The sequence below is a fragment of the Euprymna scolopes genome, chromosome 4, assembly GCF_053919585.1.
Source record: "Euprymna scolopes isolate OS-2025 chromosome 4, ASM5391958v1, whole genome shotgun sequence".
Classification (NCBI taxonomy): domain Eukaryota; kingdom Metazoa; phylum Mollusca; class Cephalopoda; order Sepiida; family Sepiolidae; genus Euprymna; species Euprymna scolopes.
In genome coordinates, this window is record NC_136485.1 from 125,065,282 (window position 1) to 125,083,620 (window position 18,339).

The 18,339-nt window shown below is 33.6% G+C and overlaps 1 protein-coding gene across 1 annotated transcript in view; it reads left to right on the forward strand.

Moving 5' to 3' along the window:
- The window catches only part of LOC145269271 (tumor protein p63-regulated gene 1-like protein), a 236,119-nt gene extending 221,917 nt beyond the window's left edge, over positions 1–14,202 (forward strand). The window contains exon 5 of the mRNA XM_080124952.1: positions 13,678–14,202. Coding sequence (XP_079981078.1) covers positions 13,678–14,023 — 346 coding nt within the window. The 3' untranslated portion in view covers positions 14,024–14,202. The remainder of the gene's footprint in view (positions 1–13,677) is intronic.
- Positions 14,203–18,339: the final 4,137 nt, after the last annotated feature.

Here is an 18,339-nt window from a genome sequence, read left to right on the forward strand (position 1 = left end):
CCCCGCTAGTCTATAATATAAATCTCACCTGTCTGTTTAAATGTATGTATGTATGCCTAAAACTTTCGACAGAGGTGACGGATTTTCACGAGATTGGTATCGTTTTGAAGCTCGACCCTTTTTACAACAAATATAAAAAAATTGGCTAAAAACATTGATTCTTTCATCCTTAACTGGACACTTTTCTACAAGGAGAGGTCGCTCCCCCCCCCCCGATATTTTTGAAAGTCATCCCTTCTTTTCGATTGACTAGTCTTAATTTAAACATTCGTCACTTCCGGTTTGGCGATGGATACAACAACAACAAAGACGTCACTCTTTTCTTTTTTTTTTTTTTCACGTTCTTTTCCTCCTTCACGGTATGGGTTCAAGCCTGCCTGCCTGCCTACTACTACTTTTTAAATTTTTTTTTGCACCCAGGTTAGTACTTAATAAATGGTAAAAAATACACACACACACACACACATACACACACACGTGTGTGTGTGTGTGTGTGTGTGTGTGTGTGTGTGTGTGTGTGTGTATTTTTTATGTATCTACATAAAATTTTATGCAAATATTTTCAGTATTTGTTTGAAAATATATATAGCAATTTAGCTACACAGAATTTTCTGCATTTCATCCTCATGAGGATTTGTCAGGCTATTGCATATATATTTTCACAACTTTGTATATATATATATATATATATATATATATATATAAAATCATCTACAGACACTGTTTCGCTGTATCACAGCTCTTCAGTGTGGCTAGGATAGCAACTACCTGAAGCCAGGATTAAAACTTGACCGCCAGCGCTTCTAATTGTTATGCTATTTGGCTGCTGCTCAGATGGTATCTAAAATTACAATGAAAAAATATTGTCCAAAAGACTTCAGCTCATTTTTTTACACATAGAGCATTGCTTTATATGCTAGTGGTAGCTTGTTTTTGCTTCCCGATATGCTCTACCCAAGATAAGGAGCATTTGTAGACTGTTTTGCTGTATCACAGCCCTTCAGTGCGTCTAGACTAGCAACTACTTCAAGCCAGGATTGAAACTCGACCACCTATGCAACAGTCAGTGCTTCTGTTATACTACCTTTATATATATATATATATATATATATATATATATATATATATATATATATATGGGGGGGGTGTATATAGCTTTATGTGTTCGAAAATATTAAGTTGAAAAATTAATCAATCTATATATCTATAAAAGTGAACGTGTCTGTGTACATTTCCCTACGCAATAACTCTGTCAATTTTTAGTCTACAGACTCGAAATTTGATATACAGAGTACTGAGATTTGTGAAAATCTATATGATCGGTTTTCGGCCAGAAATTTGGCTGTTAAGGGGTCAAAGTTCAACGATTTGACCGTTGAGAACTCTACCAAACTCCTCCGAGAATTTGGGGTCTAAACACTTGAAATTTTAGATATAGGTTCCTTGGACATGGATCTAACTTAATAACTTGATTTGAGCCCAAAACAAATGTTAAGGGGGTTATAATAGGGGTCAAAATTTAAAAATTGACCTTTTTTTTTTTTTTTTGCTCAGTATACACCCCCGAACACCCGGCAATGCCGGGCCGAAATGCTAGTAGATAATAATATACTGACTTATGATAACACTTGCTGTGATGTAAACAACTTAAGCCTGTTTCACTGGAAGTAGAAAATAGAAAAAAAAAAGAAAATCATATACAATAGACGGAAACCAGCAACTTCTACTGTATTCGAGTGTACTGCATTGCAAGGAAAGTGTGTTTAATCTAAAACGTGCAAATAAAACCAGTTTGAAACTTTATTTATGTGTTGTTGATTAAAAAAAAAAATGAATACCCACTGTATTAACTGGAAAGTTCCTATTCGTGGGCTGTGGGACTTTTGAAATATTGTTTTTTTTTTTTCTAATGAAGCCCAAGTTATGCAAACTATAATTTCATGAATGGTTATATTCTTATATGCTAACACCAGGGTCTGAAACAATTGTGCGCCAGGCTGTGGCCAATAAAAGAAAAACTTTCTGAAAAAGAGTAAATACTTGTGTGTCTATCCCTATTAATGTGGTATCTTTGAAGAAAAAAAAAAAAATATATATATATATATATATTACATAACCAGTATATGGTGAACATAAATATGAACTAAAATTATTTTAATAAACTTTTCATTTATAGTTTTTCTTTAAAAAAATAGCAGGGAAAAAGGAAAAGGAAAAAAAATATATTGTAACATGTAAATAAAACTTTATACGAAACTAAGGCAAATTGTAATTGGACATATAAATAAAACTAAAATCTGAAAGGTGTAGTTTAGGAGTTAATCAATAAATAAATCAGATAGGAAAAATAATTATAAAATAGAAAAAACAGGTTAAATGAATATAAAAATACAAAATTATAGAAGTATCATCTAAAAATGAGAAATACAAAAGAGAATCGAAAAAATAAATAAAAAAATAAAATAAAAAAAATAAGGATGAATGAGGTGAGTCTAAATGCGTATTCCCTTAAAATAGGGATTGTGAATATATTCATATGTATATAACAAATGTGTTTTAGTGTCTGAAGAGTAGATATTTTTAGAATATTTTTAAATAATATAATGTTTAAATTTGAAATAATTGTGACACAATGCGAAATAATGATGTTCTTATTTGATAATTTTGTTGTCTTGATTTTGCAGATTCAGCCACTCTGATGATGAAACACGTGTCAGTGGATAATTATATTTTAAAAATAATATATATATATATATATATATATATATATATATATATATATATATATATTAGTGGCCTAGCAAGGCCACAGGGGAGAAATAAACAAAGAAAAACCCAAAGCAAAATTCATCCCATATGGCACAATCACGTTGACACACTGGTTCTCGCCAGATCACCAAAGTTATGCAACATTGAGCCTGATCAGTACCAGATGGGTGACCATTTGGGAAGGCTAGGCGCTGTATGTCCCTTCTGGAAAGGTTGGGTGTGGGGCCAGCACCCTCACTCTGTAAAAAGAACTCCTCGCTACAAAAGCATCAACAAAAAGTTGTAGATGGCCTATGCCCCTCCGGGGGCTCAAGGGCTATGGATGGATGGAACATTTATCCCAAAGCAGCAAAACTGAGGCTAGCCTGCCAGGACACTAAAACACAAATGTAGGCATAATTTATTGGTTTGAAAATATCGCTTCTTGTTTACCAATTCTCATAATACTATTCTATGGTTAAAATTTTATCTTCACAAAGCCTGTAAATGTTCATGTAGTTTCGTCCCAGAGAATGAAAGATATGAGCATTTCAGTATTCAATTTGGCTACTAGTATAGATATATCCATGTATATATATATATATATATATATATATATATATATATATATATATATATACACACACTCAGGCCTTGGAGGGGAGACTAAAACTTGCTGCTATGGTTTCAAATGATCAGAAATTATTATATTATATCTCCCCTCTTTTGGAAATAGGGTATGATTATAAATATCTCCAGTATCAAATAAGCTTTATACACTGTGAAATTTACTTTATGTATGAAAACCAAAGAAGAGAGATATAACATATGAGAAATATTTGGACTCAAGTTTCTCCTTGCTATTATTTGAAACCATAGCAGCAAGTTTTAGTCTCCCCTTCATCAAGGCCACAGGTTTGGGGGAAATAGCAGATATTTTGTAATTCATATTCAAAACTAGGAAAACAAATGACTATGATTGAAACATTTTATGGCTGTAAAAACGTGGCAAAAATAGGCCCTGGATGATGACTGATGTGAGACTTTAAGGGCAAATGTCACATAGCCCACTACACAATTCTGGTCATTACCTTTCCAATGAGCCTTCATTTGTTAAATTCTGATCAATAGTCACTGAGATTTGGAACTTATACAATTTTTTGACAATTTTATATATATATATATATATATATATATATATATATTTGTTTATTGTTATATAAACATGGTCACATCCTGCTGCTACATGAACTTTTGAATAGTCAAGTCGCTGCCTGATGATATCTGTTGTTTGATTGAAACAAGTGGCTATTTGTAGCAGCAGGATGTGACCATGTTTATATAACAATAAACAAATATTATCAGCTCTTTTTATTGAGCACTATCTAACAACCTCGTTGAATTCATTAGTCCATTACTTTTGAATAAAAAAACCCGAGTATATATATATACATACTTGTAGCCAAATTGAATATTGAAATGCTTATATCTTTAGTTCTATGGGGCGAAACTTCATGAAAATTTGCAGACCTTTTGAAGATTATAATTCTATTCTATAGTTAAAATTTTATGACAATTGGTGAAAAAGAACATATGATCTCAATAAAACCAATAAAATATGCTCAAATTTGCGTATATTTGTATATATAGCGTCCTGATAAGCAGCTTCAGTTTTGCGACTTTGGCTGTCTCCCCTGTGGCCACTATATATATATATATATATATATATATATATATATATATATATATATACAGTTCTCCAAAAAGAAGCACTTTAGATTTATACCAAATTTAAAATTGCCTCAATCTAGAAGGATTTCTTCACTAACTGAGAACAGAAAGGATGAATTTTAGGAGCCAAACAGATTATGAATATGTACGGGTGTATTCATTGAATACGAGTTTCATTTTTTTCATCAGTATCATCTTTTGATCCCTCTAGTGGTTGTACCTGATGATTTTATTCTGCACACCTTTCATTTTATTGCATTGTTGCATAAAGGTTTCTAATATCTTGTCTGAAACTTAAAACCTTAGTAAATCATCTTATGTCAGAAGTCTTATGTTCGAGTGGCTTTTCACCTTAAGTTGTGGAAAAGTTTAAGTATCCGTCTTCCCATGTAGTTCTAAAATTGATCCTTGTTACCAGTTGTTAAGTCTAATGATACATGTTATCAGTTTTATAACCACTCAATAATGATCAACAGACGAATTATGATATTTTCAACTTACAGATTAAATGGTGATGTGCAAGCCACAGGATGCATAAGGACTTAGTCTATAAGAGAGATACATTTTTGTTTTCCTCTCAAACTTGCAGTGCCAACATGCACTTCTCAGGGGCAATCACTCTCTCTTCATCAGGCTCAAAAGAAATAACTAATTTTTTTAGGTGTACCTAATCGTAAAAAAATAATTGAGTTTTATTTGCAGCGACAGTATATTAAATAGAAGGTTTAAATGAGGTGTCAACTATCATACACAAATCCTTTATAGATAATACCATCACCTGTGGTTGTGGCAATAAACCGATTGACACAGGAGCACCAGGAGAAGTACCTATTGACAAATGAATTCACTTGGAAGTCCAATAATCACTTTCAGGTTTTATTCAGTCCTGTTTTCAATGTTTCATATTAGTTGTGTGGCATAATAACTTTCGAATCTTATGCAAAGAGAAGTAGATTATTAACATAGTGTAACAGTTTGGGTTGTCTGTAGCTTGTGTAAACCATCATACTTCCATTGCCATTGGTAACCCATGTTCTTGCTTGTTTGTAGACAAAATCACTTGGACACTAATGTTGGTTTATAAAAAGGTTTATTAACCATTTCAGTTCAGCGGTACATATATGGCACAGTAACAGCATTATACAATATTCCATCATGCATTTCTCTAGAGTGAGAAAAGAGCCTAAACAAGGGCATTAGGAACACTTATCAGATGTGTTACACCATGTATGTATGCGTGTGGCCCTTCAAACCTGCCAGTCTGCGCTCTGCTTCAACTGTGAAACGACATGTCACTGTAACATGTAAACTAATGCATTTTTCTAATCCAGAAGATATCTCACTACTGATGCAATTCTCTATCTCTATAAAAGCCAAGTACGTCCAAAGATGGAGTACTGCTGCCACATCTGGGCTGGAGCTTCAAAAATACAGCCTATCCTGCCTTGACAACATACAAAATAGACTCCGTGGTTTAGTGGGGGATGCTCTCTTCTCTTCCTTGCAACCTCTCTCCCACAGAAGAAACGTTGCGAGCCTGTCTTTGTTTTATCGTTATTTCCATGGCAAGTGCTCGTCTGAGCTCCAATCTCTGGTTCCCCCTCGCCAATCCTTCATGATAAACACCCGTCTAGCTAAAACCACTGTCAGTAATTTCCCCCACTCTTTATCTGTGCCTAAATCAAAACATAGATTCCATGAACATAGCTTTTTTCTGAGAAGTGCACGCCTGTGGAATTCTCTTTCGTTTTCCTGTTTCCCACCTGACTACAACTTGGACGTCTTCAAGTCCAACATAAACAAATTCGCCCCCTTAAGTAAGACACTTTATCAAATCTCCAATACCAACTATTACTACGATATTATCCCATTGATTATTGTACACAAAATAACCCTTATCCCCATGTGGCTTACGGGCCTTCATAAGTGGTGATCCCCATGTAAAAAAATCAAAAAAAAAATCAATTATGTTGAGCCATGTATGGCACAATCATGTTGATACACCGGCTCCCGTCAGATCAACAAAGTTAAGCAACATTGAGCCTGGCTAATATCTTGGCATTGTTTCCAGTTGTTCTGAACCTCCACTTACCACTAGTATTCAACAATGTCGAGTCAGGAGAGTTGTGGTTGGAGATTGCACAACTCTTGCCACAAAAAATTCACGTGCAGGCACCCTTACCTTGGGTATCCATAGTCTGTCAAGACTAAAGGAAGCCCTTTATGTTGAGCCAACATCAGGAAAAACTTATAAATTGAAATTATTTTATAAAAATTAATTTGGGCAGAAATGGGTTAATACAGACAACTTGGATTATTCATTCGTGACCGAAATATGGCATAATCACGTTGACACACCGGTTTCCGGCTAGATCACCGAAATTAAGCAACGTTGAACCTGGTCAGTACTAAATGGGTGACCAGGTGCTGTATGTGCTCTCCGCTTATCTCAGCATTGTTTCCAGTCGTCCTGGTTTTCTCGTTGCCACTGGACTCAGTGCCGATTCAGGAGAGGTGTAGTTCGGGATTGCACAATCCTTGCCTCACAATTACACGCACTACTGCCTCTAAGGGGTATCCTTTGTCTTTCAAGACTGAATGGAAGCAGGGATGGATTCATTCATTAACGCAGAGTGAGGGAGATGCAAAGGTTTTAAGATGTGGATTGCCATGTCTGAAAGAGAGAGAGGGGGGAGAGAGGGAGAGAGAGAGTAGACAGATAACTTAGATTGTTTGTTTCACTAAACTACATCGTGCACTCTTTCACTCCCATCATGGACATCATTTTTTACATGTTTGCTTGAAATGTTGCCAGGAAAAAGGCAAATTATTTTTCCTCCTTCCCTAAGTCTTGTAATTTTTGTCTACTTCCATTAACTAAAGGTTAAATTCTGACCTACCATCTGTCAATCACTCTTCCATTCAACTAATGGCTTTTGTTTGGTGATAATTAATTTGTTATAATTTTAGACAACAGGTCAGTAGGTTCTACTCAGTAATGTTCAAAATTAGTTTCTTCGAGTATCCATCTTGCTTATAATTGTTGCATTAACGTAACAATTGTCTGGGTTAAGGTTGTATCTTAGAGTAAAAGAAAGTCTCTTAAAAAATATCAAAAGATGTAAGGAATTTTTTTTTTGAGTTTTGATAATGTTCTTGTTTTGGATGTTATTTTCACAATGTTTCGGTCAATGTAACATTCAACCTGCTTGTTGAACTCGGGAATCTCTCTGTCAAACTCTGGAAACTTTTTCATGTACAGGGAGGTAACTTGTTATTGTTCTATCAGCCATGACCAAGTAGAAGTCTTGAGTAATTTGTAACTGGTGCTACCAGATCAGGCTGTCTAGTGGTTTTCTGAGACGAAATGCACCTACATTAAATTTCTGTTTTTTGTTATCTATTCTCTTTTGTAAAACTTAATTATGTTTTGCAAAAACAAAAACGAAAGGCCCCTTCCCCTTCCTTTTTTTCTTTCCTCCCCTACTTCCCAACCCCGTCGGTGGGGCATTAAAATACACCGACTGTCCCCCTGCAGAGAGTAAAAGCCTCTCAAAGGGGCCACCTGTTGGCCGTGGGTGGCGACCCATAATGACTCGGAAAAGGATCCTGGTGGCTGAGCAACTGATATCTAGAGAAATTAAAAATATCAGTTGCAACACTCCACTTTGGCCTCGTACAAGGCTAGACGGGCGGTCGGAGGGTCCCGATCTGATCAATCGGGTAGTTATGTCAAGCCCTAACACATCTTCTACTTTTCTATCAATTTCCTCTAAACCGTAACAAATACAGTTCTACCCTATACCACTATAAACTATATACATTTTCCCCCCTCTTTTCCATGTGTTAGAAGGCGGTGGCTAGGGTCAAATGTGCCAAATGATTAAAGTCATGACATAGGTGTATAATGCTGGAAGTTACCACAAATGACTTGGATTGTGTAACTAAAGGAATATGGATGCTCATGACTCCCATTTGAGACATGTATACTGTTTATGTAGCCCTGGCATGACAAGGTGAATGGGTTTCCCCCTTAACATGCCCTAATATTGGACTCCGAGATGGGTGGGGAGCATAAGCAATGAATTTAAAATATATTTATACATGGCCAACTATAAAAACTCCAAGCGCCAACACGTCGACTCTGATAGTTCAGATAATGAACTACATTAAACATCCTCAAAATTTATTGTATTGGAATCCACTGAAGAAACCAAAATAACTGACTTATCACCGTTTATTATACATAAAATTATATCGGCATATATTTCCCCCAAAAATGTAAAAACTTTAAAAATAAAACCCTACTGGTGGAAGTGGAAAGAGAAAAACATGCCATTTTTCTCCTAGGAATGAAAACTTTCCACAACATAAATATCAAAACTTATCCACACAAGAATCTGAATACATCCAAAGGTGTAGTAAAATCGAAAGACCTATCAATGTGCACTATTGAAGAGATAACAAAAGAACTTAAAAACCAAGGAGTAATAAACGTTAAAAGAATTACAATAAAAAAGAGAATCAGACTATACATACGAACACTTACATTATGCAGTTCGATAGACCCACTATCCCAAAAGAAATCAAAATTGGGTTCAACATTGAAAAAGTTGAACCCTTTATACCAAATCCACTTCGGTGCTTTAAATGCCAGAAGTTTGGGCACCATGAGGATGCATGTAGAGGACGAGCAGTGTGCGGCAGATGTGGCCAGAAAGATCCAGACCACACCGTCAATGACTGCAATCTTGATTGCAAATGTGCAAATTGTGGAGAAAACCATCCTGCTTATGCTAGAGCATGCAGAACCTGGAAGAAAGAAAAGGAAGTAGTGTCAATAAAACATACCAAAAACATCTCCTTCTTTGAAGCCAGGAAAATAGTAGATGGATACATGAAGGAAAAGACATACTCTCAAGTCACCTCAAGTTGTATATCATCCAACATCACTAACCAAAACTCCAAATACGAAATACTAATAAACAAATTGTTACAATTGGGACCAAACGACTGGCCCAAATTTATAAATGAAATCAAACCAAACATATCAAAAATTAATCATCCCATTAAATCATCAACTAATGTTATCAATAAAACAAATTCTCAACCAAACTCAGAACATCCAAGAAAACAAAGTCGATCAAAAGAAAGACCACAAAAATCACCAGTACGTCGTACAGATGCTGAAAAAGACGAAACTAAGGAAAAACAAAATCAGTTAAAAGAAAGACCACACAGGTCACCAACACATCTTCCCCGTGATGACAAAAACACACTTGAAAAACAAACAAAACATACATCTACCAAAAAACAAAATAATATAAAGAAATTACCACAAACAGAAACAATTACTACTACAAATAGATTTACAGAATTAGAAGACATGGAAACTGAAGTTACTCCTCAAACCAAAAAAAATCCTCATGAATTACAAGATAATCCAATGGAATTGCCGTGGATTGAAGGCAAATTACAATGAAATTTTATTGTTGCAAACCAAATTTAATCCTTTGGTTATTTGTCTCCAAGAAACCTTTCTTAAGAATGAGGACAATTTGAATATAAAACACTATCAACAATATAACTACAATGGACCAGAGGTTATCTCGTCAGCGTCAGACTAGGCCAAACTATTTGCAAAGAACTTTGCAGCTAATTCTACCTTATGCGACGAAGGCCATCAACTCCCCATATTTCCTCCTATAACACAGAACAAGCTAGGTAATATACAAATATCCGTGCATGAGGTCGCCAAGCTAATAAAAAACCTAGATTCCAGTAAAGCAACTGGCCCTGATGGCATCCCAATTATAGTGTTAAAAAAGCTTCAACCAGAACTTGCTCCCATACTTACGAAACTATTTAAGCGCTGCCTTAAGGAGAAGTGCTTTCCGACCCCCTGGAAGACCCTCATCAGTTTGCCCTGTATTTAAGAATTCAGGTGATAAGTCATCTCCCTCTCAATACAGACCAATAAGTCTTCTCTGTGTTATGAGTAAGTTACTGGAATCAATATTAAATAGAGAAATAGTCAACCACCTCAGCAGAAACAACCTTCTTAGTGACACACAATATGGTTTCCGCTCTGCAAGATCTACCGCAGATGTGCTGACGGTTATATCCCACAGGATTAGTGAATCTCTTGACAAAGGCTTCCTTTCTAGGGCAATTGCTCTTGACATATCAAAGGCCTTTGACAAAGTATGGCATTAGGGGTCTACTTCACAAGATTTCCAGCTACGGTATAACTGGAAATGTTTTCTCAATCATTAAATCATTTCTCTCCGATAGGCTCATAAGAGTAGTGGTAGATGGACAAAAATCGGAGGCCTGCAATATAAATGCTGGAGTCCCTCAGGGGTCAATCCTCGGCCCAACTCTCTTCCTGATCTACATCCAATGACCTCCCTAAACACATACTTAAATCATTCGTTGACATCTATGCTGATGACACGACCATCTACGGCAACACATTCAAAGGCTGTAAATGACGAAGTTCTCTCGGATTCTCTCTCCTCTGATCTCGAGCGCGTGGTTCAGTGGGGGAAGATGTGGCTAGTTACCTTTAATGCATCTAAAACCAAACTCCTATCCTTACATCATCAACGCTCTGATCCCCAGCTGGCATCAATTGTGATAGATGGCTCTCGTCTGGGTGAGGCCCCATGTTTTGACAAGCTTCTGGGCTTGACCTTTACTCCTGATCTGAAATGGAACACGTACATCAAGTCTGTTGCCAAGGTCGCAGGAAAGATGGTGGGATCCTTCTACCGCTCCAGAAGATATCTCACTACTGATGCAATTCTCTATCTATATAAAAGCCAAGTACGGCCAAGGATGGAATACTGTTGCCATATCTGGGCAGGAGCTGCCAAAAACAGCCTATCATGCCTTGACAGAGTACAAAATAGACTTCGTGGTTTAGTGGGGGATGCCCTTTTCTCTACCCTGCAACCCCTCTCCCACAGAAGAGACGTTGCGAGCCTATCCTTGTTTTATCGTTATTTTCATGGCAGGTGCTCGTCTGAACTCCAATCCCTGGTCCCCCCTCGCCAAACTTTCACGAAAAACACCCGTCTAGCTGAATCCACTGTAAAAAATTTCCCCCACTCTATATCTGTGCCTAAATCAAAACGCGGATTTCATGAGCAAAGCTTCTTTCTTAGAACTGCACGCCTGTGGAACTCTGTTCCGTCTGCCTGCTTCCCTCCGGACTACAACTTGGATGTCTTCAAGTCTAATGTTAACAAATTCCTAATGAACCGCCCCCCCTAATTAAACACTTCATAAAATCTCCTCACTAACGTGATGTACTTGCAATAACCCTTATCCCTGAGTGGCTTCCGGGCCTTGATAAGTGGTGATCACTGTGTAAAAAAAAAAAAAAAAAAATTCATAATACAGGACTTAGAGCCTCTGGTGTTGTATCAGTATTCATTAAAAATGACATACCCCAGAGCCAAATTGATTAAAAACAAATTTGCTAGCGGTTGCCATAAAAGCAACTTTACACAAACCGATAAGCATTTGTTCTTTATACATACTACCACATGAACAAATAGATGAGAATGAATTGGAGAACTTAATAGAGTAAATACCCAAACCCTTTATTTTTCCTAGGGGCCTTAAATAGTCATAATACCTTATGGGGATGCAAAGGAAATGGATAGAAAATTGAAAATCTAATAAATAAAAATAATCTATGCTATACATATATATATATATACATATATGTATTCTAAGAGGAGAAATTATTAGCAAATAGTTATAATGGTTTACAACTTATTTGCCAAAGTCAGTGAGACATGGAAATTCACAATTAAAAATTGGTTGAGTAATTAAAAGTCCTAGAGGAAGTTAAAGAAAAGGGTGTAAAAGTTTACATCCAAATTGCAAGGTAAAATTGCAAGTTAGTGTCTTTGAAAGCAGCGTGGTAAAATGATCCAAACTGACTTTAGCAAATAAGTTGTAAACCATTATAACTATTTGCTAATATTTTCTCCTCTGAAGAGATGGTAGACATCGAAATCTTATAGGATAAGGAGTTATTATATTTCTAATGTAGTTTTTGTCTTACATAGAATAATAAAAATCTTTGACATGAAACTCAAACATTTCACATCAGAAATTTTTAAATTCATTGAATGACTTAAATTTGATATATATATATATATATATATATATATATATATATATATATACACACACACACACACTTCTGTGGAAATATTCTTTATTCACTTATATATACTTTTTATATATACCAATCCTTATTTAAGAAGTTCAATGTAATTACAGAACATATATGAATGGCAAAAGTCTATATTCCAAATTTCATGATGTTGACCATCTTACAATTTATTCCTTTAATTCAGTTGATATTTACACTTCTTGACAGTAGGCCCTGTCGGTGGGGCATTAGAATATGCTGACTGCCTCCCTGCAGAGGGTAAAAGTCCCTCAATGGGGGTCCTGGATATGACCTTAAACTATATCCAGTGGTGAGGCCCCAGCTTGTGGGCTTTGGGGAGTGTGGAGCCACCCTTTAATTATCATTGCTCCCAGGTCCTGACCCGGAGTGGTAGTACCTGTTAGGGTCCCAACTATGGTTTAAATAGAAACCGACGTGAAAACAACAAATATATTCTATTGAAAAAAATTTTTCTTCAAAATCTTTGGATTCGGCATTAAATAACCCGAAAAGGGTTGATATGCCGTAAAACAAAAACAACCAACCAATCTTGACAGTATGTGTTTCATAGCACAAAATCATTCACTGATTGATATAATAATTAAGTGATTGATTTTGTGCTGCAAAACAGATACTGTCAAGAATTGTGTCAACTGAATTAAAGGAATGAATTGTAATCTCTTACAATTTCATTTCTGAATATTTGAGATAAGGATTGGTTATTCGTATTATTTTGATTCTTCAGACTACTGTTCTCATCTTGAGTGTCATTTTCACCTCCAACTTCTTCAGATGTATCTTGTTGAACTCGGGAATGTTTTTGTCCTACAAATTCTCAAGTTGGACAGAAACATTTCCGAGTTTGACAAGATACACCTGAAGAAGGTTAGAGGGTTACATCGACTGAAAGATCGTTATGAAAATGACACTCTTGCAATTTGTTTTCCTTTTTATGTTTTTTCTTTTTTTCATACTGATTTTTTTTTCTTAATATTTCTTTCCAGAGAGCGGGAACATGGTGGTGTTCAAGTGTGCTGGAACCGTGGTCAGACACCAACATTTGGTCAACGATGGAATCCCTGGTGCTCAGATATTCCATGGACCATATTTGCACATCATCCACTCATCTACAACCCCAAAGAAAGCGAGACGTCTTACTTCAGTGTTGATGATTTCTATGACTGCTTGTTTGAGGGCATTAAAAAATGCTATGGACGAAAACGGCACAATGAGAGCCCTACCGTCGTCGAGGGCTCCATCCTGTTGCCAAACTATATCAACATCCCATCTGTGATCTTTAATCAGACTGCTCTTGGATTCAGTCGTGACCGAAATGGGTTCTGTTTTTGAAGAATGGAAAGAATAGTTTTGACTGTGAATAGACGGAATTAGTTGGAGAATAAATGATAAAATGATTGAATTGTAAGAAAATGGGACTATCAAAATAAAAAAGGGGTAATATCTTGGGAAATGGGATTGTTAAGGTATGCTTGCTGCGATGTCTGTTAAAAGAACTAATGCTATGACAATTGAAGGAAATGAAAACCAGAACAAAAGAATACTTTTAAGAGCAATAACAAATATGGGTAATCTTGCAGTATAGTTAACAGTCGAGAAATAAGTATATATTTCTTGAGTTTATATAAAAATATATATTTTTGAAGATATATTTTGGCCTTCAGAGCATATATACAATAACCAAAAAAAAAAAAAATAGACTCAATCCACAATTATTATTTTTATATTATTCTTTTATTTTTAATTATTTTATTCATAGGCATATACCTATATGGAAAAAATATAGGCATCTCGTTATAAGTAAAATAATAAAGAATAAACAAAAATCATGTTTATGGATTGATTCTTTTTTTTTTTTTTTTATTGGAATGTAACTCCCTAATCTTTCTTTCTCTCTCTCTCTCTCTCTCTATATATATATATATATATATATATATATATATATATATATATATATATATATATATATATATAAAATTTGTACTGACCGATATACTTTTAACATTCTAAAACTTTAATTTTTTTTTTCTCAATAGCTTTGTTTCAGTAAAAAATTAACATGGCTACCAACATTTTTGTTGACCCTCGAGATCTCATAGTTAAGAAATAAAATAAAAATTGTAAAACTAATGATTTTTATCAAATATTCAATTTTCTACCAAGTTGTATACTTTTGATGTTCTGAAATATTTTAAAGTAGTTTCTTTTATTTTTTAAATAAGTTGCAGTATCTCAAACATAAATAAAAAATATATGAAACCATGTTTGTTTTTCATATGTCAGAGAGAAAGCGTTGAATTCTCATACTGAAATGCTAAAAACAGATTTTAAGAACGTTAAAAGTATACAGATCGGTAAAAAACTTTTTAATATGTTTGGTTATTTGTTTTACATATATTTATATATATTCGGTTGTTAACTATACTGCTAGATTGCCCAAATCCTATTTAACAAGAAAAAAATCATGACACCGTAAACAAAACCGTTTATCTTTTACTGTGTGAAATTTGAATTTATACCATTGTGGGATTTCTTTCGTTTTTTGTTTTATTTTTACTTTTTTTATTTTTTGTGCTTCATTTAATATGTTTATGTAATGTTTTATTTTATTTTATTTTTTTTTTGTTTGTATATAGATTCTAGAAAAAGTAGAAATGATCAATAGACTTATTCTTTTGGAATTATAAATCGGTAAGAAAATAGATTTTTTATATTATAGAAATTATGACAAGAAAAACAATGAAAATTATTATATCATCTGGATAATCTAATACAATTGTTCCGGACCTTTTTTTTTTTTTGTTTTTTAATCCACACCTCTCAAGAAATTTCTTAAACCTCGCATCCACTAAAACTGATATTGTGTTCAAGGATAAGTGTTGTGAATTTTGACTAATATTTTATCAAAAGAAAATCGTAACTTTATTCTTTAGTATAATACATTTATTCTTTAGTATAATTCCATATATTATAGTCTTCAGTATAATTCATTTATTCTTTAGCATAATTACATATATTTAATGACCACTTAATAACAATACTACAACGACAGCAAGAGGTTCATACATTGCAAAAGAAATTTAAAAACACAAATAAGTAAAATATAGCCAATACTTTATTGTTAATCTAAACTTTTCTTGTGCTCCCTGGAATATCATGTCTGAATTCTAGAGAGTAGAATCACCCCAGGCTGGAAACCCCTGATCTAATATATAAAATTAAGTTGGTTAGATTTTCCAAGTTAGACCTAAATAACATTGTATTTGACAAATCGATATTTGATTTTGACTAATGATTTATTTATCTTTGCAGCACATTCTCTATGCATTCTCTATGCTAAGGAAGGTTAATCCGCTCATTTTCTTTCCTAAAATACTTATTCCATTCCAATGAGGAAGATTGTTAGAATGGGAATAATTTTAAATAAGGACCTAAAAGCTCATGAGAGAAAGAGAGATAACTCGTATTTTAAGTTTAAAATTAAAATAGCAGTTATTTCCCTTTCAAAGCAGAGTTTTAAATTTTTTTTTCTATATTAATAAAATTATACGATGATTTCACATTTCTGTGTATGTGTGTGTGTTTCTTACCTATATGTGACTTACAAATTATTATTATTAATATTATTACTACTATAAAAAATAGCATGGTAAATTCTGTGCATAAGCATCCTGTTTTTTTTTTCTTATAATTCAATATTTGTTAAATTATCTTTTTATAACGTTAATTTTATTGACAATGAATTAATATTTTTAAATAATCTTTTAAAATAGTAAATTTTAATTTAGTCTCATGATACTGGGATCACACTGAGGACCGAAAAGATCAGCATCCTAAAATTCTCAATTCTAACAACGGTTTTTAATGTAGGGAGAATCCTGCCCCCCCCCCAATTTATACTTCACATTATAAAATAAATATTTATTACCCCCGCCTATCTTCTTAAAATGAAACTTTTCCTATTCAAAAATTAAAATGTCTACCAAAAAGTTAATATAAGTATGAAGTTGTAAAAATAAGTATCCCTTGATTGTTTATTAAAAAGTTTTGTTCAAATAGTTCTATTAAAAAGTTTTGTAAATAAAAAAACGCAACCTACATTTATAAAGTTTTGTTGGCCCCCCCCCCAACAACTGTTTTTTTTTTCTTTATTTTTTTAATTCATTCACAGAAGTTGTGTGTGAAGGTCGACCAAAAGTTGTCGCTTTTGTTTCTTCAATATCCTGGGGTCCTTATACTCTATATGCTCCAACTTACTTAACATTAATAAATCCTGGAAAACATCAGTTAGTTACAACTGGTATATATATATATATATATATAGAGAGAGAGAGAGATAGAGAAAAAAAAAAAGGAACAAATGAGGTAAGAAAATAAAAACACCAGTCAGTGTTTTTGTTTTCTTAATCTCATTCATCCAGAGAAAGTCTTAAAATAAAGATGAAACGTTAACGAACACATAACTCTGTTTGTTCCTTTTTTTCTTTCTCTATTTTCTCAGAATACTATTTCCATTATTCTCATATATATATATATATATATATATATATATATATATATATATATATATATATATATATATATATATATATATATATGTCTTTTGTTTTTCTTTTCCCTGAAATATAATATGATGTACATGAAACTATTAATATTAGTTTACATTAAGTCGTGTTCTAATATTTGCACTAATCACCTATGATATTATTTCAGTGTGAATAAAATTTTGCAAACATGGGAATTTTTCACTCATCAAACCAAAACAATGCCTTTTTAAGTATCATGACAATCACTTGCATTTCTATTATTATCAAAAAAATTCTAGAAAACTTTTCCATATTTGTGCAAACATACACATAATATAATTTCATTGTGTTATTTCACATTTAAGCCTGATACTCTGACGGTATTTTTAGTGCAGTATCTGTTCTGATACTATACTTCATCTTTTCTGTCCTCAATTACTCAAAGAGAAATTCTTCTGGAGTGACACAATTTTTATTTTGGCCTGATCTGGAGTGCTCATTTTGGGGAAGTTAGATATTTCCAGCATTGTGTTAAACTTTGCCCTTGTTTCAGGCAAGTAAATAGCTACTGATGAAATTGCTATTTCACATTATAGTGCAATAAAACACTGAAAATAATATGTAAGCCAATGAAAATGCTAATTAACCATTATAGGCCAATGAAAATGCTAATTAACCATTATAGGCCAATGAAAATGCTAATTAACCATTATAGGCCAATGAAAATGCTAATTAACCATTATAGGCCAATGAAAATGCTAATTAACCATTATAGGCCAATGAAAATGCTAATTAACCAATATAGGCTAATGAAAATGCTAATTCAAACTTAAATATGACAGATATAATAAAAATTTTATTGCATAACAAACACCAATGGACAAACTCTCTTCTATCAATTAAAATCTGCATCTAAAATCAAATTTGATTTCACAATTTTTTCCAGTCATAATTTCAATTCCGTTCCATATTTCTCTGATTTATTTATTATATATACTTTTTTTTTACTTCAATAATTGACTTCATATTGTATGTATATATTTTGCAAGTTAGTCATACGTCAAAGAATATATAGCTAGCATGAAAATAAATTTAGAAAATATAGTTCGACTGCGATTGGTA